The 27,932-nt window shown below is 37.3% G+C and overlaps 1 protein-coding gene across 1 annotated transcript in view; it reads left to right on the forward strand.

Annotated features, from left to right (window-relative positions):
- Positions 1-27,932, forward strand: part of CEP128 (centrosomal protein 128) — a 419,931-nt gene that overhangs the window by 324,583 nt on the left and 67,416 nt on the right. The window contains exon 19 of the mRNA XM_024736316.1: positions 19,121-19,170. Within this exon, the coding sequence (XP_024592084.1) occupies positions 19,121-19,170 (50 nt within the window). The remainder of the gene's footprint in view (positions 1-19,120; positions 19,171-27,932) is intronic.

Raw genomic sequence — 27,932 nt, forward strand, 5'->3', positions numbered from 1 at the left:
TCTGTTTTCCCTTCCACCATTTTCGTGCCTTTTGTGGTTTTATTTGAGGATTTTATATGATTCTATCTTCTCTCTTTCTTAGCATATGTTTTACTTTTTATTTTTTATTTTTTTTACTTTTTTTAGTGGTTGCCCTAGAGTTTGCAATATACACTTACAACTAATACAAGTCTACTTTCAAATGACACTGTACCACTTCAAGAGTAGTGAATACTTTATAATAACAATAATTTTAATTCCTCCCTCCTGTATCATATTGATATATCATTACTGTCATTCATTTCACTTACATATGAGAATATATAAGCATATATATATTTATTTATATATAAAGATATATGCATAAGCCATATATAATCAAATACATTGTTGCTATTATTATTTTAAACAAACTGTTATTTGTTAGAACATTTGAGAATAAGAAAAATGAAAGTTTTTATTTTACCTTCACTTATTCCTTCTTCGGTGCTCTTCTCTTTATGTAGATTGGTGAAGTTTACTTTTCATCGTAAACTTTTTTTTCAACAGTTTGAAATGTTTTTACCCATGTACATATATAATCTTAAAAAATCAATAACTTTGTCCTCTTTTGGTCCAAAAAATATGAGTTCAGGTGTTTCCTTCTTATTGCTTTCTTTCCAAAGGGACTGATTTCTCCAAAAGATGGAGTGTTGTGCTATTTTTGCCTGTTATTTACATTGAGGTTAACTCTGTTGGTTAGAGTGTACTGGTAATGACACCAATGACATGGGTTTTATTTCCATGTGGTTCAGTTAACTTTGGTTTTCCACTGCCACAGACTGATCCCATAATTACATCTAAAATGTGTTCTTGGCCCAGTGAAGACCTGAGGAAGCAAAGTGCAAATCTATCACCATGTGGGAAAATGGACACCCAAAAGCTCACCCAGCAGACAGTGGAGGGGGCTATCATAATGGAATCTTTAAATTGACATCTTAAACAAAACTCATGCTATTTATGCTGTCCAAGATATATGATTTAATGTTTTGGTTTTAAAGGGTTCAAAGTCAGTTACAGGGAAGGAATTTCCATTTATAGGCAAATCTTGAAATATTAACCAAGGTAACTTTTGGGAAAAAAAAAATGAGTCATGCTTAGCCCTTCCCAATTACATAATATTTACTTATCCAAATGCTTTACCAAGTTTAAAATATCTCAGCCTTATGTTTGAAATTACATATACCAAATATTTGCTTATGTAGTTTTTTTTGAAAATGAAGGCTCTCATGTAGAAATTTGTGATCTTACAGCCTTTGCAGTATTATAATAGGTCACCAGTATTCTCAAGTCATTATTCAGAAATCTCTCAAATCTCAAAACCCGGAATAATTTAGTTTTTAATATAAATTTATCATATACATTCATTTAGTCAATATTCATTACTTGTTTACTGGGTTCCAGGTACTGTATTGAGTAAGTGCAAAGAGACCCTTTGCAGTTCCTGAAGTCTTCAGGAAATGGGGAAGGAGGAACAGATAAATAAGGAGACCATTATTATTTTTAAAAATAGTGTGGAAATGCCATATTAAAGCAAAGCACAGGGTAGTGATTGTGAGAGCAATTACTAAGGGTATCTAACCCCAAATGGGAAAGCTTTGCTGGATTCTGAAGGACAACTAGGAGTTAGTCAGGGTAAATGGAATAGAGAGTGTACTCCAGGCAGAAGAAATAGAGTAGGATTTAGAGGTTGAAGGGAGAATCCTACATTTTAGAACTGCAAATACTTTTAGTATGACCAGAATTTAGAATACGAAAATGAGTGGTGAAAGATAAAACTGGAAAATTAAACAAAGAACAGTCCATAAAGGGAATGTGGATTATATTCTCAAACCACTGGGAAGTGATTAAGATATTTTAAGCAACATTAGGTTGGTGTTAGAGGAAAATGAAGATGTGAAATGAGATGTAATCTGTGCTATATAATAAAGTTCAATTTTATGTTAGTAGGGAAGCTAGAATTAGATTCAGTTATTCAACAAGTTATTTACTGAGTACCTACTATGTGCCTGGCAGTGCTCTAGGTGCTTGAGATACTTCAGTGACCTGAACAAACAAAATCACTGTTTTCGTGGTGCTTCCTTCTCGCGGAGGGGAAAAGGCAACAGTTAAACAAATATACAAATCATGTTCCACGTGTCAAAAAGTACTAAGAAGAAAATAAAAGCAGCATAAGTTAGACAGAATGGATGTGTGTACCCTTTTATATCTTTTTAGTTCAGGGAAGTCCTTTCTGGTATGGTGATATTTGAGCAGGGACTTAAATGCAATCAAGGAGTGAATGGGAAGTTTGTTCTAGGCAGAAGACTCATTGTTCTTGGTGAAGACCCTGCCGCAGTGATAATGGCATATTCCCAGAAGAGCAGGGAAGCAAGTAGGACTAGAGCTGAGACTGCAAAGAAGAGAGTTGCAATAGATAAATAAGAGCAGCAAGAGAACCGATGGAGGTGGTGATAGGATGGTCGCATATGTGCAGACAGAATTGAAAACTGAAATCTACTTTAGGAAAAGCAGGGAAAAGCTACTGGAATAGTAGTCCTCCCCATGTATCTTTTCTTTTGTTCCTCACTCTATCTCCTTCCTCCTCGTTCTCTAATTTTGTGTTACTTTGTTTACCCTGGTCATACTTATTGTGCAGCTTCAATCTTTTCTTAGTATATACTTATTTTCTTTAGGGTACACATTTATTTTGAAAGTGAGCTGTATGTTTGTCTTTAGATACATAGCCTTTGATGTTCATAAATGTTGTATATATAAAATGTGCACGTATTTTGTATATAGTATATATATCAATATCAAATCAAGGCAGGAGTATAGAGAGTACTGTTTTAGATCTTCTCTTAGACCAGGGAAGTTCTCTCTGATAAGGTGACATTTGAACAGAGGTCATATATATGTAATAACATGGTGTTCAAGAGCCAGGCTGTCCTGTTCTCTGCACATATTTATAAATGAAAGTACTGGGGGGAAAGAGGCCATTTTTTGAGAGTAGAACCCTTGAGGTTTGTTATAAACTGGTAGACCTGCCTAACCCCTAGGGATTAGACTACAAATGCAGTACATTCTGTTTCCCAAACAAAGATAGCAGTCTCTATTTTAGGGAATCTGAACAATGAACATTTTCCTTTCCTCTCCCTGTTCCATAAGCCTAAACTCCCTCCAGCCTGTCAGTTATGATTATGTACTGTTCCCAGCTAATGAAAATAAGAGAAGCTGCTGATGGAAAGAGGAATTTTAAAGACTCTTCCAGAAGTATTGTGGCAACATGAAATTGATTCAGTCAGGTTGCTGGTGGAATTCACAGAGCCTGGCTTTTTGACTATATCTGTAAGTCACCACCACCATCCAATTTCGGATCCACAGTTTTTGCATTTTATGGACCTCTTTTTCAGTCAAGATGCTGCAGATCCAAAAACAAAAGAGGCAAAATGCCTCTATTACTGTTTAATTATCAACCCTAGTGGGAAAGGAAAAGCTGATTAAAATCTATGAAAATGAAATGAGTAACCTTTAAAGATACGCAGTACAGTGTGGCCAGTGTTAATACGACGATTTGTTAATGGGCTAGACAGTTGTAATCAGTATTAAAAATTACTTGAGACTCTTTTTATGTTTAGCAAGAGTCACTAATTAAAGGAAGCAGCGACCTGTGAGATTATCCATGAAAACCATTTGCCATCTGAACATAACAACTAAGAAAACACTCATTTAAGATTTTTCTTTTCATGCCATAACCTTACATTGACAACTGTATTGGTTTACTTTCATTTTTCTATTGCTAGTTACTTGGGTATTTGTTGAATCCCTTTGTTTAAATGGGACACACATTTTTCACTCTCATGAATGGGAAGGGACTAAAACCACTAAAATCCTAATTCTCCCTATTCATGAACTAGGTTTGGTATACCTGACTGACCTTTAGAAGATCTGTATGATGCCTGGTTTGGGAGAAAGCTGTCCTTTGAGGACTTTCAGTCTTTTTTTTTTTTGCCGTGTCACTGACAAGAAAATAAACTGATATGACAACTGAAAATATTTGTGTTATATAGTTCATTTGTGTAAAAATCCATTTTGTGAAGTTTTTCTACTTCCAGATAAAACAGTTGGTTTAATTTATTTGTTAGAATTTAAAAGAACTCTGAATAAGAAGATAGAGAAGAATTATTATAATTGTGAGGATTTGAAGAACCAAAAGGGAAGATTTGTAATTATCTAAAAGTGTGTTTACCTTGGGTGTAAAAGAAAACAAATATATATTAGAGGTGAATGAGAATGAATTTGTCATGTGTCCTTATTATCTATAAATGGTCCTAACAATAAGAATAATTACTTAAACTAAGTGAAGAATCTCTTTGGGTTTTTAAAAAGTTTTGGGGGGATGATTGTCATCCATGTTGATTCTGAATAATTGTTACTCATCCAGATTGAGGCACTCAACTAAGAGACAACAGCTAACATTTAGAGACCATGCAGCAATCTACTAAAGTACATTGCTTAAACTTTCAGTGCTAGAGAGCTCTTTGCAGTAATCTAGTCCACTCCCATTATTTTATTGACATGATCACTGTGGCCAAGAAAGATTAAGTGACCATTCTTACAAATCTAATTAGCTAACTAATAGCAGAGGAAGAGCTAGAACCCAGGTCTCCTGACTCTCTCATTCTAATATTTTTTCATCATACTGAGTAAACCATACCTCCTTTGGATGGGCTTGGTCAAAACTTAGCCATGATCCTCAACGTTACTGATTGGCCTGTATTATCATGGTTTTGCTATTGTCCTAATTTTCAAGTTATCCTGATTTCAGGTCTGACTTGATTCTTCTGACTTTTGCCAGAGGATACCAACTTTTGGAATAGGAAGCCCCAATTGTTTCAGGAGAATTAGAAGAGATAAAATATAGAGGAATAACATAAAATATAATGAAGTAAATTGTAGTTATAACTTCAGAATAATTATTTTGCAGTTACTATAATAGAATAAATAATAAAAGTAGAAACAAAGTACTTTGGGATACAGAAGCTAAAGCAATATCTCCAGGAATATGAGTGGGTATGGGATAGTTGGTGAAAGTCAACAGAGGATATTTGTTTTAGCTGGGATTTGAAGGATGGTTAGATATTTTCTAGTTAGTGAAGTCCAGGACGGGCATTACAGTTAATGCAAGGAGATATTGCAGTGATGAGAGAAGACAATGGTCTTGGAAATAAATTTGTAGACATATCCTTTATAAAGGACATATTAATGAGTTTGGACTTTATGTGTCTCAGCATGGGAAATACTAGATGTCTACATTTTGTTATTCCCCCCACCCCATATCCATGGAGGACATCAAAACTGAATTTAAGAAACTTCTTTCTACTGAGCTTAGGCATATTGTTAGAATACTTGACCATACATGCTACAAGAAGCCGTGACCAATCACTTTCAGCAGCACAAATAGAATCCAATACTATTAACAGTTCAGTACATTTTTGAATGGAGGGTGACATGGCATCTCTGTTTTAGATTCATAATTTGGAACAGTGCAGGGGAAGATTGAGTAAGAGGAGATTGGGGCTAGGGAACACAGGTAGGATGCTGTTGTAGTAATTCAGGTGAGAATTTCAAGATATGTTTTTGAAATGGAATGTATAGAACTTGAAGATATCATAGCTTTTCTAAAAATTTTTGTACTAATTTCCCCCCATCCATCCATTTTGGATTTAGTAAAACCTCAATTGCATGTTTCACAACATTTCACTATATTGATTCCCACAAATTCCACTATGTTGGCTCCCACAAATTCAAATCAGTAAGAAAAGATTTAATTTCTAGTTTATAAGATATAATGAAAGGGAGGCAGTAATGTTGTTGAGTCTCAGTCTTCAGAACAGAATACAATATTCAAGAGAATATTGATGATTTTTATCCCATCAGTGTGGAGTTTTATCCAGTTATTTTCTTTCTTGCAAAAGAGGGGCTCTCTAATCATCAACACAATTTGTATTCATAATTAATAGTAACAATAATTATAATTTGTACAGGTGTGATGAAAGAATTATGATGATGATAATTACTATTACAGTTGAGCCTTGAGCAATGTGGGTGTTAGGGGTGCCAGCCTTCCACACAGTCAAAAATCTGCGTATAACTTTACATTCCACCCTCCATATCTGCAGTTCCGCATCCATGGATTTAACCAACCATGGATTGTGTAGTACTGTAGTATTGATACAAGTTTCTTGAAAAAAAATCTGTGTGTAAGTGGACCTGCACAGTTCAAACCTGTGTAGTTCAAAGGTCAAGTGTAATTGAAAAGTTACGTATATTTCTTCTATAATCATTATAACAGTCCTAGAATGTTGGCATTTTTGCCCCCATTTTAGACTGGAGGAAAGAAGAGTAGATGGATAAGATTATATATCCAAGTGACTGACACCAAAGCTTATACCCTATATTCCTCAGCATGTCCAACGTTTTTTTTCTTTCTTTTAGTAATAGTAGAGAGTTCAGCCATACACTTTGCTCTAGAAATATGGGTAATTGTAGTTGCCTAGAAAAGAGAAGATGGCTGTCTGGACTAGGGCAGTTGCAATGAGGATGGATAGATGGTAAAGGGCATGTTGAGGTATTGACCTTAAAACATAATTAGTTAATTAACTTTTAATATCCATTTTCTGTCATTTTATCTAAAGCCCTTCTGAATTTTTTAATTAAACTTTTTATTTCAAGGATAATTTTCTATTCACATGAAGTGAGAATACTAAGAGATCCTATAATACACAAAGATCCCCTTACTCATTTTCCCCCAATAGAAATATCTTACAAAGCTATTGTATAGTATAACAACCAAAATAGTGACATTGATACAGTCAGTATACACAACATTTCCATCAACACCAAGATCCTTCATGTTGCCTTTTATAGCTACACCCACTTCTCTTCTATCCCCACTTCATCCTTAACTTCTGGCCACCACTGATCTGTTCTCCATTTCTATAATCAGGTTCTCTATCTGTTCCATTGATCTATGTGTATATACTTCTATCAAGACCACACAGTCTTGATTACTGTAGCTCTGTAACAAGTCTAGAACTTGAATAAACTGATTTCACTCAGTTCGCTCATTTGTTTAAGCTGCTCTAGTTCCTTTACCTTTCCATACAGATTTTAGAATAACCTTGTCTTTAGCTACCAAAAAAATATTGCTGGGACTTTTATAGAAATTCTATTGAATTTTATATCAGTTTGGAGAGAATTGATATCTTTACAATGTGAGTCTTCCAGTCCATGAACATGGTATTTCTCATCATCGTTTCGCATGTAAGTCCTTTATATGTTTTGTTAAATTTACACTTAAGTATTTCGCTTGGGAGGGGAGTCTTTTAAATTGGTATTTTAATTTTTAATTTTGGTTTCTGCCTGTTCATCCAAAGTATATTGAAATATAATCAATTTTTGTATTTTTATCTTGTATCCTGTGACTTTGCTGAGCTCACTTATCGATTTCAAGAGCTAGTTTTTGTCTGTTTGGGTTTTTGTTGTTGTTAGAGTCTTTGGGATTTTCTATGAAGACAATCATGTTATCTGCAAATAGGGACACTTATTTCTTTGTTTCCAATCTATATACTTTTCATTTCCTTTTCTTGCTTTTTGCATTGAAAAGATATTCCAATATCATGATGAATAAGAATTGTGAGACAGAACATTCTTGCCGTATTTCTGATCTTACAGGGAAAACATTTCATCTTTTACCATTAAATATGTTAGTTGTAGGTTTTTATAGATGCACTCTATCAAGTTGAGGAAGTTCTATATTTTTTCTGAAGTTTTTTTTAATCATGACTATATGATGAATTTTGTCAGATAATTTTTATGCATCAATTGATACACTTATGTGATTTTTTTTTCTTCTTTAGCTTGTTAAAATTATGGATTACATTGATTGATTTTTGAATATTGAACCAACCTTGCATCCCTATAATAAACCCAACTTGGTCATGATATATAATTCTTTTTATATGTTGTTAAATTTTATTTTCTAATATTTTGTTAGGGTTATTTGCATCTGTATTTAGGAGGGAGCTGCAGTTTTCTTTCTATTTCTTTTTTTAATTGTATATTTTTTGTAGCAAGGTGATACTAGTTTGATAAAATGAATTAAAAAGTATTGCTTTTTTTCTATTTTCTGGGAGAGATTGTGTAAAATTGGTGCTAATTCTTTTTTAAACATTTGGTTGAATTCACCAGTGAAACCTTCTGGCCTGGAGATTTCTTTTCTGGGAATTTTTATATTACAAATATAATTTACTTAATACTTACAAGGTTATTCAAATTAGTTATTTCATATTGAGTAAGTTATGGTACCTTATATGTTTTAAGGAAGTGGTCCATTTCATCTGAGTTGTCAAATTTATATGTGAAGAGTTGCTCATAGTCTTCCCTTAATATCCTTTTTATATCTGCAAGATCTGTAGTGAAATCCCCTGTTTCATTACTGATGTCACATGCTCTTTCTCTCATCAATCTTGCTAAAGGTTTGTCAATTCTGTTGAACTATGTAAGGAGCACCTCTTTGTTTCATTGATTTTTCTCTCTTGTTTTCCTATTCTCAATTTCATTGATTTCTATTGTTATCTTAATATTTTTTTCCTTTCACTGCTTGGGATTTATTTTGTAATTTTTTAGGTTCTTGAGGTGGGAGCATACAGTATTTATTCAAGACTTTTCTTCTTTTCTAATGTATGCGTTATTTCTAAGATTTTCTCCTCTGCACTGCTTTGACTGTGTTCCATAATCTTTGACATGTTGTGTTTTCATTTTATTCAATTTATAATATTTTTATCTCCCTTGAGACATTCTCTTTGACCCATGCTTTATTTAGAAGTGTGTAGTTTCCACGTGTTTTCCCTGTTATATTTATGCTTATATATATCCTTGGCATATGCTTATATATATCTTTGATGATCTTCTGTCTGATTGTAATACCAATTGTTGAGAGAAGGGTGTTGAGGTCTCCAATTCTAATTTTGAATTTTTTCTATTGTTCCTTTCAGTTATATCAGTTGGTAGATTAACCCTTTTTATCATTATATAATGTTCTTTTCTGTTTCTGATCATTTTCTTTGCTTTGGAATCTACTTTATCTTATATTAATATAATCGTTCCTGCTTTTTTTCATTAATATTTACATGGTGTGTCTTCTTCCATTTTTTACTTTCATCCTGCCTGTATCATTATATTTGAAGTGACTTTCTTACAGACAGCATATAGTTGGGTCCATGGGCAATGTCATGGATTAATAGCTGAGTCGTCATTAATCCAGTCTGCCAACTTCTATCTTTTAAATGGTACATTTAGACCATTTTTATGTAATATAATTATTGATGTTATGACTTAATGTCTGCCATTTTTGTTTGTTTTCTGTGTTTTTTATTTCTCTGCCTTTTTTCTGTCTTCCTATGGGTTATTTGAGCATTTTTTAGAATTCCATTTTGATTTTTCAATTCTGTTTTTGAGTACATCTCTTTGTATAGCTTTTTCAGTGGTTGTTCTAAACACTACACTGCATATACATGGCTGTCAAAGTCTACTGGTATTGTCATTTTATCAGTTTGAATTGTAGAAGACTTTCTTCCTTCATGTTCTTTTGTCCTTCCTATTTATAATTTAATTGTCTTACATATTCCTCTATATGCATTTAGAATCACATCATATCATGTTACATATTTTGTTTCAACTATCGAACATAATTTTAAAAACTAAATAGGAGAAGGAAAATCTGTTGGATTTATCCACATATTTGATTACTGTGCTCTTTCTTCCTGATCTTTTAAGATTCTTTTATCATTTCTTCTCTTTTTAGAGACTTTTCTTTAGTTGTTTTTTTAGTGTAGGTCTGCTGACAACTAATTATCTTAATTTTTCTTCCTGAGAATGTCTTGAGTCCACCTTCATTCTAGAAGGATATTTTCACTGCATACAGGACTCTGAGTTGTCATTTCTTTTTTTCAGCATTTAAAAATGTAATGACTTCCATGGATTATAATGAGAAATTAGCTAGCATTCTATTTCCCCCCTATAACTATGGTATCATTTATCTCTCATTGCTGTCAAGATTTGTTCTTTATGTTTGGTTTTCAGGACTTGGTCTGTATTTAGAATAGATTTAGGGTAGACCCAGGAGTCTGAAAGGCCTAGGAAGCTAGATCTAATTTACTAGTAGGTGCATCAAGAAACCAGCACAGGGCTTCCCTGGTGGCGCAGTGGTTGAGAGTCCACCTGCCGATGCAGGGGACTCGGGTTCGTGCCCCGATCCGGGAAGATCCCACATGCCATGGAGCTGCTGGGCCCGTGAGCCTGTGCTCCACAACAGGAGAGGACACAACAGTGAGAGGCCCGCGTACCACAAAAATAAAAAATAAATAAATAAAAAAAAAGAAACCAGCACAAACGTTTATAGTTTCTGTAAACGGGAGATGAACAGTCAAATACCCAGAATTTCTATAGGCCCCAAAATACATACCCACTTGCACCTTATGAGTTTAGAACCTGAACAAAGTCCAAGATAAAGGAATTTAAATAAAAGCCAAAGTTTCCATTAGGTGATTGTAATTTAGAGATATTGTATGTAGGAAGGAACATGATTTTGTTCCTGGGTTTGAGCATATGAAACTTATTCTTGAAGTGGTGTTTATAATAGATCATAAACGTCTCTTGCTCATTTTGCTAATTGTCACATGCAGTCCTTTTGACCAAGATAGCCCTTAGACTGATTTAAGACAGGTTACTTGTCTCTTAATGAATATGTTCTTTTTCTGCTCTTGTTGCTAATAGAAATGTTAAAAATCTTAATAGTTGATTGAATCGGAACTTTCAATCTATATCTTGTTGTTTCTTCATGCCAGAGCCAAGAATTAGGCAGAATGGGGTAGATTACTTTGTTGTTTTCTGTAGTGTAGCAGTTTTGTGGAGAAGATGTTTTAAATCTCTGTAAAGTTGTCAAGATGGAAAGTTTCACCAGAAGTGAACTGACATCAAATAAAACATGAGTACCTGTATTTGGATGTTTTACCACATACCTAAGACAGACAGTGGATTATAAACCTTTCATTTATTAGACCATTTGGGCTCCATCTGTAGACCAGCATGTTGTTTCAGCGTCTGAGACAAACCACAGAGGATAGCCATACTTTTTGAATGTTATTCTTCATTTCAACCCGTGTGTTTTCTGTGGTCAGACCTTATGAGAAAGCTCTTAACTCATTGTGGTATATCCAGATATGAACCAGTGGGTGGCAGTAGATATGGCAGAGTTCTAAATAATGTAGCTACCAATTATGGATGGAATCTAAAAGCAGGATGCTTGAGGGCTTTTTTTGCTTATTTGTTTTAAAATGCAGGTGATTATTTTTCACACATTTTTCTGATTTTAGCAGGCATACTGAAGGGTAATTTTTTTTAAAAAACCATATATATATATAAACTCTTACTAAGTACCAGACACTATTTTAAGTGTTTTACTTATGTTAATTTTAAACCAACACATTTTATTGTTTTTTGAGGTATTTCGTCTACTATAGAGTCATATTGTTATTCATTTATCCTATTTACGTTTACTAGTACAATAAAATAGGAAAAACATTGACTGGCAAATGTTATATTAAGCTGAGAAACTATTCAACTGTTACCCATTCATTTAAACAGATTTTTTTGTTGTTGTTTTATGTTGTGAGATATTCTGTATGTTGTATGTTGAACACATCTTGCCAAAAACAACTGCTTTTTCAAGTGTCTAGGTATTTGCTTTCCATCAAAGCCACATCTTTTGATGTAATCTCCTAGAGGTGAGGGATTTTATTGTACACGGCTGTTAACTGTAGGTCTTCTCATAGACTGCTGATGTTACACAAGTGCTTTAGCAAAATTTAGTTTGGGGAGGCATTGGAAAATGTATAGGCATTCACGGTAGGGCTTGAAATACGATGTCATTTCAGTAGAAACCTTGAAAGGCAAAGGAAGGTAGTCACTGTTTTATGAAACAAAGTATCGGACCCTGGTCCAGTTCAGAAGCCCTAGGCTCAGGTTCACAGACTTCTATCTACTAGTTATGTGATGTCGCCAGAGGCTTTTAATCTCTCGGAACTCGGTCCTCATCTACAAGATGTGAGAAGGTGGGATTAGATCAGTGGTTTTCAATCAGCGCAGTGTGGCGCTTAATTGCCCCACCGCGGCACCACAGGGGTTGCCCCCAGGATAGGAGGGAAGTCCAGTGGTCTGGCCTCCAGGCCCTTCACTTCTGCTTCCACCAAAGCAGCTTTCTTAATTGTTCATTCATAATATACACTTGAAAGTGTGTGTGATTTCACTTGTAAGGCAGAATTCTACTTCTTTTTTTTTAAAAAAACTGCAAACCTTGGCATTAGGTTATTTCAGCGGTCCCTTCTGTCCCTAAAATGTCAGTAATCCTAAATAACTAGAGAGCCAGGAAAGGAAAAGAGAAATCAACCATTGTCTTCAGCATGTAGATAAAATCTGGAGTATCTAGTATGTAACCGTGGGATGCTAGGTCCATCGTTTATGACCTTTTAAGGGTTGTAGTGCGCTCTTTAATTTGGTTAATTTCATTATATTGCGACCGCCACCCGCAAAGAGGAATGGCACAAATTTACTTTTTAAAAAGTATTGCATTCTTTTGAGAATTTACATTATCTCTTGTTTTCACTGAATGTCAGGACACATAGAGTAGCATTGAAAAGGTGCGCTGAATTACTAAGTGAAGATACAGGAGCCAGAGACTAAATGCTTTTCCCTAAACCTCAGTCACTAATTCACCATATTCTTCTGCCAGTGCTACTGTGTCCGGTGCTGTTGTTATAAATGTTGCGGAGTCTGAAACCCTTGTTTCTATAACTTTCTCTTCATTACCAGCTGGGCTGAGTTATAATAAGGATGAGATATTTTATAGTAGAAGAGAAGAAAAGAAACACTACTCCTTTCTAAATATGATTGCCAACCTTTCTGTGAAGGGTCAAGTTGCCAGATGAGTGCATTGGTTATGCCCACCTGAACATGATTCTCCTTTTAAAAGCAAATAAACAAACAACCGATCTGTTTCCTTGGCTACTAGGAACCAGAATCAACATAAAAAGTGTCAAACCTCCTTAAATAGCCAGACCACTAGTTGCGAAGGAAGTGGTGAAGACAGTCTTAGCCAAAAACATGATCATGATGTATTACCCTGCATGTGCCAGAGAAATGCAACGTGGAACAAAACAAAACAAAACAACAGGATTCTCCAGTTCTCATCCATGATGTCCTGCTTTTTTAAGTGGGACTTTTTCCCTCCTCTAATAACCATATGTCATAATGAGTTAGTATCAGCTCTTTTAAACTGGCTAGAGCCTGTCCAAGGAAAATACACAGAATGGCTGCCCTTTTCACCAAAAATATCTTTCATTTACTAATGTTGATGGAAGCACATTTAGCCACAGCAATTTGCATGGCAGTTGAATTCTGTTTGTATAGAACAGCAAACCAGAGAATAATAAAGCAAAGCACGAACATGCCAGTGCTGAGCAAGGGAGCAGAGCAGCCCTTCAGCTTTTTCCATACCGATCGTTTGTTCTGATGCTGGAAGAACAAACAGCAAGTTTACTCATTATATCCAGGTGCACTCATCACACTCAGGTGTCACAGCATTATGTAACGTCAACTGTCCAGAGGTCTCACCTGTGGACAGGTTCTCTCATCCTGTGTCTGTCTGCGGTAGAGTAGTCACTCGTCAGTGATGCCCAGTAGCCATATTTCATCAGCACAGGTTGATAACCTTGTTAATCATCCCAAATGCATGTAATTGAACAATGCACTTAACAAGTGAGCAATTGCATAGAGAAGTGATGTAGGCAGAGAAAGGTATTTGGGGGGATCCAAGTTAAGTAGCAAAGGTAGATAAGCAGTGGTTAGGGAGGCTATGGGTATAAAGACATCAAAGCCCTGGTTGTTGACATCAGTGAACTCCTAAGGTAAGTGAGAGGAATACAAATGTGTGCATTTAGAAAATAACCATATGAAGAAAGGTACAATAAGTACTGAGTGGTACCAAAGAGAGCATGATATGATAGATGGGGTAGGAAAACAGGAGAGCAAAGCTCTAGTTGTGTCTCTAGCACTAACTAGGTAATTGCAGGCAAACCATTTGCCTTCTTTGAGCTTCATGTCTTCATCTCTTTATTGCAAAATGAAATGTTTCACTGTGGAATAGAAAGTTCTTGCTAACTCTAAGTTCTCCAAGTTTCTGCATAGAGATAAGGTTCAATACAGCCACATCCCCAGAGACTTTTAGAAATGACAGCAATCCAACTACCGCTACTAAAGAAAAAAAATAGTGTTAGAAGTTCAGGAGTTACATGGACTTCAGATAAAGGTATATCTGTCCTGAACCAGCTCTCTGTTTCTTGGCTCTGCTTTCTTCTTTACCAGCTTCATTGTTGTACAAGTTCCTTTGACATAGTAGAAAATAGAGCCTTGAAAGCTCCAGGCTCATATAAGCTTGCAGCTTCAGAAAGAGATATTCTTTCCTGGTATCCATATCACTGCTGGCCTTGCTTAGCTTATATGTGCAGGGAGGTAGGGTGCTCTAATTGGCCATTCTGGGTCATGACCTACTTTTGTGGCCAAAGAAGTTAACCCCTTGACTGAAAGTTCACAGGAATCACATGGAAAAGAAGAACATGAAGTTCTCAAAGGGGAGGGATGTGACATGGAGACAAAAACAAAAACAAGTGTCTACTTATACTCTTGATATAAGCTGGGATGAGAGTCAGTGGGGGTGAACAGAAGGGGATTTTGTATTTTAAATATCAATTATAGGAATTCCTTGGCAGTTTTTGTTCAGCCATTCAAAAGCAAGCGTCGCTATTGGTATCAGCTTTTTGGAAGAGCAGCATGACCTTTTTGTATTTGAAGAAAACTGAGAACATGATTTTTAAATTGCAGTAATTCTGTGAAGTTCTAAGGGTAGACTGAACTCCAAGTTTTAGCTAAGGGGTTTGGTGTTTGCCATACCAAGTTGACTCTGGAGGAACTAGATCAGTTTTCTTTAATGGTTGATAGACCCCACTATCCACCATTCCAGCTCCACTGTATCATTAAGCAATGCAATTCATTACAAGGGGCTCAGCTCTGAGAACCTCCTAATATCCATAGTGGAACAAAATGGCCACGTCCACATAGAGACGCAGTAGTGATCTTGTATCTCACAAGTACTTATTTTTTAATTTAATTTTTAAAATTGGAGTTTAATTGACATAGAATATTGTATTATTTTCAGGTGTACAACTTAGTGATTTGACATTTATATACATTACAAATTGATCAACACTATAAGTCTAGTAAACATCTGTCATCAGGCAAAGCTATTGTAATTTTATTGACAGTATTCCCTATACAGTACATTACATCCCTGTGACTTGCATGTTTTATAACTGGAATTTTGTGCCTCTTAATCCCCTTTACCTATTTCACCCAACCCCATCCCCCTACCCCCAGGGACCACCAGTTTGTTCTCTGTATTGATGAGTCTGTTTCTGTTTTGTTTTGGGGTTTTTTTGGTATGTTTTTGTTTTGTTTTGTTTTTTAGATTCCACATATAAGTGAAATAATACAGTATTTGTCTTCCTCTCTCTGACTTATTTCACTTAACATAATACCCTCTAGGTCCATCTGTGTTGTTACAAATGGCAAGATTTCGTTCTTTATGGCTGAGTAACATTTCATTGTATATATGTGCCACATCTTCTTTATTCATTCATGAACACTTTCTTACACCATATACAAAAATAAACTCAAAATGGATTAAAGACTTTATAAGACCTGAAACCATAAGACTCCTAGAAGAAAACATAGGCAGTAAGCTCTTTGACATCAGTCTCAGCGATATTTTTTGGATCTGTCTCCTCAGGTAAGGGCAACAAAAGCAAAAATAAACAAAATGGGACTACATCCAACTGAAAAGCTTTTGCACAGCAAAGGAAACCATCAACAAAACAAAAAGGCAACCCCCTGTGTGGGAGAAGACATTTGCAAATGATATGTCCAATAAGGAGTTAATATCCAAATTATATAAAGAACTCACACAACTCAATTTCAAAGAAACAAACAGTCTGATTTAAAAAATGGGCAGTGGAGCTGAATAGACATTTTTCCAAGGGAGACATACAGATGGCCAACGTACACATAAAAAGATGCTCAACATCACTAATCATCAGGGAAATGCAAGTCAAACCATAATGAGATACCACCTCACACTTGTTAGAATGGATATTATCAAGAAGACAACAAAAACAAATGTTGGCGAGGATGTGGAGAAAAGGGAACGCTTGTGCACTGTTGGTGGGAATGTAAGTTGGTACAGCCATTATGGAAAATAGTTTGGAGGTTCCTCAAAAAAATAAAACTAGAACTACCACATGACCCAGCAATTCCCCTTCTGGGTATTTATCTGAAGAAAATGAAAACACTAAATTCAAAAAGATATATGCACCCCCATGTTTACTGAAGCATTATTTACGATAGCCAAGATATTGAAGTAATTTATGTCTCACAAATATTGATAAGAGTTGTACTGAAGATAGAATTACTAAAACTGGCTGTTGTTTTGGCCTGTCTGATATCCACACCTCCTCCTTTTGTTAATAGTACCCTGATGTTTGGAAACAGTCCTTTCTGTTCTTCATCCAATCCTTTTGGGATTATCAGTGAAAGTGCTTCATACTTTCCCCTGGCCAAGCAGTAGGCAAAAGATCTAAGCTAGTCTCATTAGCTCTTCTCTTTATGGAATTTCATTTTGAGTGGAGTAATGCACAGATTAGTGTTACCCAGTATAAAATGCCCATTAGTTCATGCTACCTTCATCCCTACACCCCCAGACCAGTTGTTACTCTCTCCAGAGTCTGAATCCACTTTTCTGTTATCTATTGTTACTAGATGTATTGATAAGTTACTCTTACATCCTTCTAATAAATTCTGAATGCTTGCTATTCAGTTAGCAGCTGGTTGCTATCAGTTAGCAATTGCTGTGTACCAAAGCATCCCCCAATTCCATTTATTCCATAGGTCATGATTCTCTGAGTTGAAGTCGGTACTGGGCTCAGCTGGGCAGTTTGACTGGTCTCAGTTGGGCTCCCATCTGAGTCATCCATGCTTCTGGGCATTTGCAGGCTACCAGTTGGGGCAACCTGCAGGGTGTCAGGGGTGGAAAGAATACTGGACCGTATGTCTCTTGTCATCTGGCAGGCTGGCCTGGGCTTGTTCACATGGTAGTGAAAGAGTCCCAAGTGGAAAAGTGAAAATGCATGAGGCCTTTTGGAACCCTTATTGCAGATTGGCACAGAATTGCTTCTGCTGTATTCTATTTACCAAATCAAGTCAGGAGGCAAGCCTAGATGCAAGATACATGTGACCTCTTGATGGAAGTAGTTACAATGTCGCAATGCAATTGAGTAAGGATGCAGAAAGAGGAATGATTGAGGGCACTTAATTTACCACACCCCAAGTTGGTTTCTGTACCATATAGCTAAAAATCCTGATGTGCCAACAAAAAACACTTTAAAAATACACCCTAATACACTGGTATGCTCCTGTAACTTTCTTGATGTAACTCTGATTATGGGTGTTTGGGGAGCCAACATCAGCCGTCTACAGATAGCAAAAACTAACTTTCATCCTTAATCCCAGTACACTGTGTCTTGAGGGGACTGCTTGCCACTCTTCTGTATTTCTCTTAGCTGTGCAATCTCAAAGGGCCATCACCATCAATTATATCATCTACCAGGTCTCCTGAAGTTTCAGGATATTGCCTGTCCAGTTATGACATATACCAGCATGACTTGGTTACCCAGTATATTACTGCTTCCCGCTCCACCTAGTAGCACTTGCTAAAAACATTTGCATTTGCCTTTCTGGGGTACATATTGAATTTCTGTACGTTATATTTTCCTTTTATGCAGCACAGCCTCTTGGTAAGCTATGTCAATCACAGAGTAAGGCAAATGCTAATGTTAATGTACGCTGCTGTAGGTATTTCTTGCCAGTTTTCATCCAAGTTCTAACTCAGCCCAGCCCTCTTTAGGTTTGTGAGATCTAATAAGATCATAGCGCAAGGTGGTATAGCTGCAGGCAGAAAATTCTGCTTGCCAAATTCATTTTCCTTTATAGCAAGTTCATAAATTAGTCTAGGGCACTGAGATACCATGGTTATACGCATGCATTTAGACAGAACTCTCTTCCAGCCACTAATTTCTCTGAGATGGTGCCAGACAGTTGGTCAGATGTAGCATCAATGCTTCCCACCCTCTCAGTGTGAAATGATAATTAATATGAGTTTACAGTTAAGGTGGTGTTCTACTTCCATTCATAACACCCATTATTCCAGGGTGTTTTAATTTGGTTAAAAAATTGACTCTGGAGGTGGAACTTGGCTTGGGAGCTTATTTTAAGAACGAATGGTTTGTTTCTATTTTTTTCTTTCAAAAGAAAAAAGGTTTTTTTTGTTTTTTTTTGCAGTACGAGGGCCTCTCACTGTTGTGGCCTCTCCCGTTGCGGAGCACAGGCTCCGGACGCGCAGGCTCAGCGGCCATGGCTCACGGGCCCAGCCACTCCGCGGCATGTGGGATCTTCCCGGACCGGGGCACGAACTCATGTCCCCTGCATCGGCAGGCGGACTCTCAACCACTGCGCCACCAGGGGAGCCCCAGGTTTTTTTTTTTAAAGAAAATTTTGTGTTGCTTTTGAGTTACATAAGCATTAGGCCAGATTTCTAAAACGTTGGTATGATTTTGGATTTGTAATTGAGTTGGTCTCATTTTCTGGTATCGCCACCAGACCTAGGACCTCCCAGGGCTTCTTAGCTAGCTTAGGTTTGGCAGAATCCAGATCTCTACCACATCTCACCAGTTGGGATCAGAGGGCATTTCTTTCATGTTGCTTCTTATACTTAAATATATCAAATTCTCTTTCCGGACAACAGTTTATACAAGCTACTGACTGAATCGAGTTTGAAAGTAAGAGGCAATGCATTTTGACATTGTATTTTGATGGATATTTTACTTTCTTATTATAGATCTGCTGGAGGAGACTCACAGAAAAGATGAAGAAATGGAATCTCTGCAGGTAAAGTAAATTCTCCAATAGGGCAGGTATCTTTGGTTTAAACATTTGTTTTTACTCTGTTAGCCTTCATTATTGTCACATTCAGACCACTAAGGCAAATGGAGTAAAAAAATAAATAAATAAAAAGATCTTTGAAACCCAAGTTGGAATTTCCTTCATTTTGGAAGTGTTTGAGAACATTTATAATCTCTGAAAGCAGGAAGCCAACTCAGTCTCTGTGCTACTCTTGAAAGGAACCTTTTATTCCCTGGTATAGCTTAGTAGGAACTGCAGCATTAGGAAATGAAAGCAACATCTTTACAAAGTCCTTTCCCCAAAAGCAGGGCTAATGAATGAGGATGAATTCATGGAATCTACATTTTCAAGTGAAGATCAAAAGTATTCTGACTCCATGAATACCATCTACTAATGACCAACCAACAATATTAACACATATATTGAGATTATCCTTGTATGCCTCTCCGTTCACTATGGATGTATACACATTTCTTGGACTGGAAAATTGTGTTTGAGAGATTGCACTGAGTTTTAATTGACATTTCCATGGTATGAGCAGTTGATGTTAACTTGACATCTGACAGAAGTTCTCTCTTCCTTTTACATTGGGCTAGCTTACAAATGGGTAACTCGAGTGTCTATCTTTATTAGGGGAAACAAAGTCAGTTATACTCACATGACAGAACCAATTCACTTAACGTCACAATGGGGATTAAGAACAGTAAATACTTTGGACATTTAAAGTTCTTCCTGGGCCTGGAGCTGCAAGGCAAGACTGGAGAGTGATATAATGAGCTGGCTTGAGTGCTTTAGGGGTAGAGATGTTTGCTTGTGGTGAACAAAAGATGAGTTAAGCAAAGTTCAAAGAGCAAGAGAAATGTTCTTTAATTGGGGGTTCTTCTATTTGATGTTGTATCTGGTGAGAGAAAATTGTATAATTGAACTGAAGAATGATTAAGAGGAGTGTGTTCTGCATACCTAATAAAAGTAGCAAGTGTTAGCCACAATTTGTACAGGTTGAATTCTTTTAACATCTTGTGCTGTATTCGGGTATAAAAAGACAGTTCAGGGCTTCCCTGGTGGCACAGTGGTTAAGAGTCCGCCTGCCGATGCAGGGGACACGGGTTTGTGCCCCGGTCCGGGAAGATCCCACATGCCGCGGAGCGGCTGGGCCCGTGAGCCATGGCCGCTGAGCCTGCGCATCCGGAGCCTGTGCTCCGCAATGGGAGAGGCCACAACAGTGAGAGGCCCGCGTACCGCAAAAAAAAAAAAAAAGAAAGTTCAATCTGGGGTTAGGAAAAAAATCTCAAGTGTATACTTGCCCTGTCTATCTCTGAGAAATTAATGTCAGCAATGCTTATTGTTATAAAGAGCAAAGGTATATCTGTGTACTAATTGTATATAGTGAGAAGGTGATTAAGGCTTTATTATGCATTTTGGTTATGCATTAAGTTTACCATTGGCCCCAGAATACCACAATGAGAATAAGCATATTTATTGAGTACTTAGTACATATCTGGCCTTTTGAAATGGCATCATAAACCTTTTTTTAGTTTATTTCTCTCACAGTATGAATGTTAGAACCAGAAATCCTGTTAAATGTAATAGCCTATGTTGTTTCTTGAGTATTTATTAAGTACTGGCAGCATTTTCTACCAAAACGTCCACTGAGTGCACTAGAATGCACCAGCCAACTAACTATGGATGTTTAAACATAGAGTGTCCAACCTGATGTCCAACAGCAGAAGAGTTCAACGTTTGCACTTTGTAGCAGCAATTAGTGCCCAATACTAACACTGTTAAGAGCAAAGAAGGAGCTTAATACCTCTCAGAGCGTACAAGCGTGCAGGGACACATCACACAAAGCCTTGTATTTTAAAGACTAGAGGAAAATCCATCGAAAAGGGCCTCCGTTCCTGAGTTTCCATATTCAAATATAAATATCACAGGTGATATTTTTGAGAAGATTATTAAAGTATACAGGTAGAAGTCTTACAATCACAAAATAGAACTCTGGGGAGAAAAAGAAAAAGTAGTTTTTTAAAAATTATAGCACTGGGCTTCCCTGGTGGCTCAGTGGTTGAGAGTCCGTCTGCTGATGCAGGGGACGCGGGTTCGTGCCCCGGTCCGGGAGGATCCCACATGCCGCAGAGGCCCGTAAGCCATGGCCGCTGAGCCTGCGCGTCCGGAGCCTGTGCTCCGCAACGGGAGAGGCCACAGCAGTGAGAGGCCCATGTACCGCAAAAACAAAAAACAAAACAAAACAAAAAATCATAGCACTAAATACTGGCTATTGACCACTTTGAGTTTTAAATCTTGGCTCTGCTTACGATTCACTAGGTAACCTTGAGTAATTTTGCTGTGCCTATGTTCTTACCTGTAATATAAAATCGTAAAACTGTCTTCCAGAAGTGTTTAGTGTGCATTAGATTATCCCAGAAGGGAGAGCTAAATATTTCATTACAATTTACAGTGTTAGCAAATCCCCATGTATCCAAATTGAAGTCAATTTTATTTACTCATTATCATCATATAATTACGTATAACAGCCATTCTACATTTAATGTTATCCTCCTTAAGGGTAGGAGGTGTGTATTTATCTCTAAACACTTCCCAGTTCCTTTAAATAAAAGGTGCTCCATTTACTCATTGAACAAATATTTATTGAGTACCAGTTCTGTGCAAGGCACTATAGTGGGCAAGCTGCTTATGCTAGATAGTTTGTCGCCCTTTATACCAGAATTAAAGAAAAAGAATTTTAAATAGATGTTTATAATAAAATATTAAAAAATGATATTAGAGAGGATGTATGTAGGAACATATAACAGGACCTATCTTTGGTAGAGATACAGGTAGGTTGGGTGCAAGTACAGGGGGTTGAAGGTGGGTAGGTTGAGCAGGGGTGGAGTGGCAACCCAAGTCGGCTTCCCAAAGGAAGCCAGTATTTAAATGATAATCAGGAGTTAGCATTGGTGGGTTTGGAGTAAAGGTAAGTTTTAGGCAGTGTGAAGGATATGGGAATGCCTGAGGTAAAAGAATCAATTTCATGTTTAAGGAACTGAAAGAATTTCAGTGTGGTGGAGTATAGTGTCTGAGAGAGGAGAGGCAAGACAAGAGTTTGTAAGGTAAACAGAGGTCTAAAGGATCTCATAAAGGAGTTGGAATTTTACCTTTAGTATATGGGAAGCCAGTAAAGGGTTTGAAACAAGAGAACAATGTGATCAAATTTTCATTTTTAACAAGTAACTGGCTATAAAGTCCAAAACCATTGGGGGCAGGCAAGATTGAAACCAGGGAGACCAATTAAGCAAGTGTTTGTGAGAATGTTGCCGAGAGATGACAGTGACTTGGATTGGGTGGTAGCAGAGTGTGTGAAGAGGAATGGGTGGTTTCTTAGTATAATTTAGGATATAAAAATTTAGGGAACTTTTAGATTGTTAGGGAGTATAAAGAAAGGAGTTAAGAATGACTCTTCGGTTTCTTGATTGGGCAACTTCATGGATGGCTGTGCTAGGTCATGAGATAAGAGGAAGTTGATTAGTTCAATTTTATGGTATTCTGAGTTTGGGCACCTTGAAACATCCAGGTGGCAATGTCCTATATTGAACTGGACATGCAGAATTTGGTGTCATCAGATCTGGTCTCTGTATCACATAGAGATGATACTAAAAGTCATAGGAGTGGGACTTCCCTGGTGGTCCAGTGGCAAAGAATCCGCCTTACGATGCAGGGGACAGGGGTTCGATCCCTGATCAGGGAACTATAGATCCCACATGCCACGGGGCAACTAAGCCCGCGTGTCGCAACAACTGAGCTCACGTGCCTCAACGAGAGAGCCCACGTGCCGCAAACTACAGAGCCCACGCGCCCTGGAGCCCGCACACCACAACTAGAGAGAAGCCCATGCACCACGATGAAGAGCCTGCATGCCTCAACAAAGATCCCGAGTGCCGCAACTAAGACCCGACACAGTCAAAAATAAATAATAAATATATTTTTAAAAATGAATAAAAGTCATAGGAGCAATGAGAACTCCCAGGGAAGTATGTAGAATAAAGAAATGAAAACTTAACCCTGTGGAACACCAACACTTAAATAACAGGCTAAGGATGAAAATCCTGCAAAGGAGTCTAAGATCTAAAGAAAATAAATTCTAGGAGCATAGTGTCATGAAGCTTAACAAATAATATTTCAAAGGGCAAATAATCAGTAAAGCTGAATAAATATTTGTTTAATCCTTGAATCCACTTAGCTAAGGGGTTTAGCTTTTAAAATAAAAAATTATTTTAAAATAAAAAATTGTAATTTCCTATCATATTTATGAAACAAATCATTCACTTTTGTAAATATCCACTAGGTAGCATAATGCCTTTCCATAGTAGGTACTCATTAAATTTCTGTTGACTAAACAAACAAATGAATACCACCCTGCTGGTCTCTTATTTACACAGAACCTATTCCTGGTTCTCTTTAGGGTCTACCCATTAAAAAACAACCACCATCCCTGTCCTAGAGTTCATTTTTGTTTAAAAAACTGGGGGGCAAATTCCAGGTTCTGTCATTCCTGTACACATACATACACACACACACAAACACACACATACAGCTACTTTCACTCTCCCTCCTTCTCTGTATCCTCTTCTGCTCTCCCTCCCTCCATGAGTGTAATATTGAAACAAAAGGTCAGTAAGTGAGTAATTTGTCCCAGTGGTAGGAATCGGTGGGAACAGAAAAGGATAAAATGGCGAGGGTGGGGACAGCAGCAGAGAGAAGAGTGTTTTCAATCTTCAGAGGAATCACAAACAATGGAGACAAACATATTGGGTGATTTTTACAATACAGCTGGTAATTACCAAAATTCTTCACTGGAGCTTAACGTTGTCTGGCTTTGTGTGTGTGTGTGTGCGCGCGCGTGTGTGTGCGTGTGTGCGTGTGTGTGTGTGACATTCATGTGCAGTTACATTGTGCTGCTCTTCTTAAAAACAAAGTATTGTCTTTGACTATAAATGTGTGGCACAGTATCACAGCCCTATTTGCATATGGGTTTGAGGTACGTTGAAACAAGCAAATCCCTTCTTTAATCCGCTGCAGATCAGCTGAAACATTTTAAATAGACACAAAAGATAATCCATCCTTCCTCACTTTAGTTGAAACGTATTCCGTGACTGACACCTTACTTGTGATGGCTGCTAGTGGTAAGGTTGCTGTTGTTTTTGTTTTTATTTTTTAAATTTCCAGCCTACCTGGCTCACCTCTCACCAGTTTCTTGCTTTCCTCCCCCGTTTCACTTTGTGAAGCCCAGAATGCAAAGCACACCAAAAGAGTATCATGCTTCATTATGAAAAGCTTCAAAGTGCTACCTATGACAGTCACTTAACAGAGTGTCTGGAATATACATGTGCCCCTCGTCTTCTTCTGACTTACCATAATCTGGCTTTTGGTTTTATTTTAAATGAGATAAAAATAGATGATTATGAACACGATTTTTCCTATTCATTGTCCTCTTTTACTAGGCCATCTTTAGGTTATTTCGAGGCAGTATTCATATATATATAAATTGGAGACAATAATATTGCTGACTTCATAAGACTGTTGAGAGGATTAACTATGGTTAGAAATGTATAAACCTTGGTATCTGGCAGGTCCTCCATAAATATGAATTCCACACGCGGACTATTTATTTGCACCTACTATGTACCAGGCATGCTGCATGCTGGGCATTGAAACAGTAAACATCCTTGCCTTCATGAGACCTGCCCTTGTGGAGCCACTCCCTCACCATCTCCTTTCCTCCCCTTTCCCCTCCCTCTTCCTCTCCTCTCTTCCTCTCTCTTCCACTAGGCAACCATGATTGTGCTAAAGGAAATGTTACGTCTTTGGATGGCTACTAAATATAATGAAAAAGTGAAAAAAGTCACAATATGGCAGTAATGAAATTGACTATGTGGGCTACATATGAATATCAGTCTCATTATTTTAAGAGGAAAAAGGGAACATTTTAATTGTAGCATCTATAATCTAAAAGTGTTTCTGGACACTTTCTTCAGTATCAGTACTTTCATTTAAAATGAGCTGAATCCTTCATTTAATTTTTTAAAATTGGGTTTATGTTCTTTAAAAAAGTAATTTTTTTTTGGAGACATTTCAGAAGCTATGCCCTTGAAGGACATTAAGTGGCACTATCGACTTGTTGTTTTTCCGATGACCTGTAATTATGTTTAATTTCTGTCCTAGACAGCTTTTTAAAAATATATTCTGAGATCTTTCATTTGAAGGATTTTAGTTTTTTGGAAATGTTTTGGGAGTGGAGGGGCAGGTGTTTGATTTTTGTTTTTGTCATCTAAACAATGCTTAGGCACAAACATCTGAAATGAGCTGGAAGGAGAAGATAATCTTTTCCTCAGTCATTACTTCATTACAGCTACTTATAGAGTAGCCTATGGCAGTGTGGTGTTTTGAAGAAAAAAATAGAACTCGAATTTCTTAGTTCTTTTGGAACAAGTCTAATAAATATTAATATAGTTGTATTACATTATGGAAAAGAATTCCAGTGTAGAGTTGGCAGTCACGTCGTTGGAGATAAACTAGGCAAGAAAAACCACCAAAGACAGAAAACTGACATGGGCAAATAAATTGCCCTGGCAGAGGCTGACAGTATAGAACATTAACTGCTCAGTAATCCCAGTAGATGGCCAGTCCTCCCCTAGTAAGCAACCATGGGTTAAAGTGGGCTAGTGACAGACCAACTGGGTAGTCTATGTGGCTTTGCTGTCAGTCATTTCTGCCTGACTGTAGAATGTCCAAACCTGAATTTTCAAACTAGGTTGTGGTTTGGGGAATTTAGAGCTTGTGGATAGAAAGCAGGGATGGGGTAGCTAAGAGTCCCTGAGTTACTTTAGAAGGGAAAGTGAGGGTGATGTGGGATGCTGCGTCCTAACACTAGATCTCCAGAAGAGTTGAAGGATTAGTAAAAGAGATTCTTAAATTTCCCCATAAATTCTCATTAGCTTGGGAGATACTAAAGTATGTTTTTTTGTTTTGTTTTGTTTGTTTGTTTGTTTTGCGGTACGCGGGCCTCTCACTGCTGTGGCCTCTCCCGTTGCGGAGCACAGGCTCCGGATGCACAGGCTCAGCGGCCATGGCTCACGGGCCCAGCCGCTCCATGGCATGTGGGATCTTCCCGGACCGGGGCACAAACCCGTGTCCCCTGCAACGGCAGGCGGACTCTCAACCACTGCGCCACCAGGGAAGCCCCTAAAGTATGTTTTTAGAAGTCCCAATTTGAATAAATTGGTGAACTGGGATTGACTTTTTAAGGCTTTATTAAACTGGAAGGTAAATGCAATATCCTGCTTATCCCTCGGATAATTCCTGAGAGTTATAATGGAACTTCTATAATTCCAGAAACAAAAATGTAATGCATATGTACTTATTCTTCCCAAGATGCAGTCTTCAAAATGTAGGCAAATCTCTTTGTATCTTTTCCTTTGTCTGATGTATGATTAAAAAATAATGGTCCTAAGCAATGACTTAAAACATGGGCGATTATAGGGGATGGAGGCTTGGGCAACACTTTGCCCCTTTCAGGGCTATGTGACTTAATGGCTCATTAAAATCTCTATTTTCTCAAAAGGTGAAGAGGCTTACCAAGCCTTAAATTTGGTATCAGTTCTTAGCAGAGATAAAACGTTAGCAGTCTGTATTAGGGTCAAGCAGGGTCTCAGCCAATTATATTTGCACACTTCAATTTACTATGTCAAGAGGCCTCAGGAGAGCAGAGAACCAAGATCAGTAAAATAGATTCCACTTGAAATTTTAGTGATCATTAAATTTTATCACCCTCTTTCACGTGAAATTTGCAACTTAATTTCAAATTTATGACAATAAAAATGGAAAATAGAATACCCTGAGAATGAAGTATTCTTGTGTCTGAGTGTATGGAAGTTGATTGACTAGATTGTTTTCTTTTGAGAATAAAAAATATAAAACTGTGGCTGGTTTTGTTTATCCAAAGGGATGCAAAGTAGAAGTCCTAAAGATTCAGCAGTCTCCTTGAATCAAGCTTCTTAAAAAGCTTCTAAAAAACAGATGCCATTTGGAAACATTTTAAAAATGCAAAGACAAAGTGTAGTCTTTGAACTCAAAAGCCCAGATTTTACCCTGTGACAGAAGGTTTACTAAAAGCTCAGTAGTGAAAATGAACTAAGTATGTGTTGCAGATTTTGTAAATTGCTGCCTCAAGGGGGGAATTTATTTTATCTGTCTCCATACACCATCCCTTTCGCAGTTGACACTGTAAAAAGCAACACTTCCAGAAAACATCCCCTGGTACCTTCATCAGAGTCCAAGCTCTGGTTTCCTTGGGCACTGGGCCTGATGTAAAGAACAACTTGTATTTTCTTGGGAAAAATGAAAACCATCTAAGCACGTTATGACGTTTTGCAAGTGTTGAACTTGTCTGGGAGTTTTTGCCATGTTTCCAGAGTCAACTGTCGCCTTACGATTTGGGGCAATTTCATTTGGGTTGCAGTTGGAGTGATCATTTCAATACCATGCTCCATAACGTGTATCTGCTTGTTCTTCTCCTGTCACATCCCTAAATGGGCCTCAAACTCGGGACAACTAACCACGTGTCTAGTCCCTTCGGGCTGCTGTAACAAAAATACCAGCGACTGAGTGGTTTAAGCTAGAAACGTTTGTTTCTCACAGTTCTTTTTTTATAAATTTATTTATTTTACTTATTTTGGGCTGTGTTGGGTCTTCGT

This window comes from Neophocaena asiaeorientalis, unplaced genomic scaffold (assembly GCF_003031525.2).
Source record: "Neophocaena asiaeorientalis asiaeorientalis breed wild unplaced genomic scaffold, Neophocaena_asiaeorientalis_V1.1 scaffold152, whole genome shotgun sequence".
NCBI classification, from domain to species: Eukaryota; Metazoa; Chordata; class Mammalia; order Artiodactyla; family Phocoenidae; genus Neophocaena; species Neophocaena asiaeorientalis.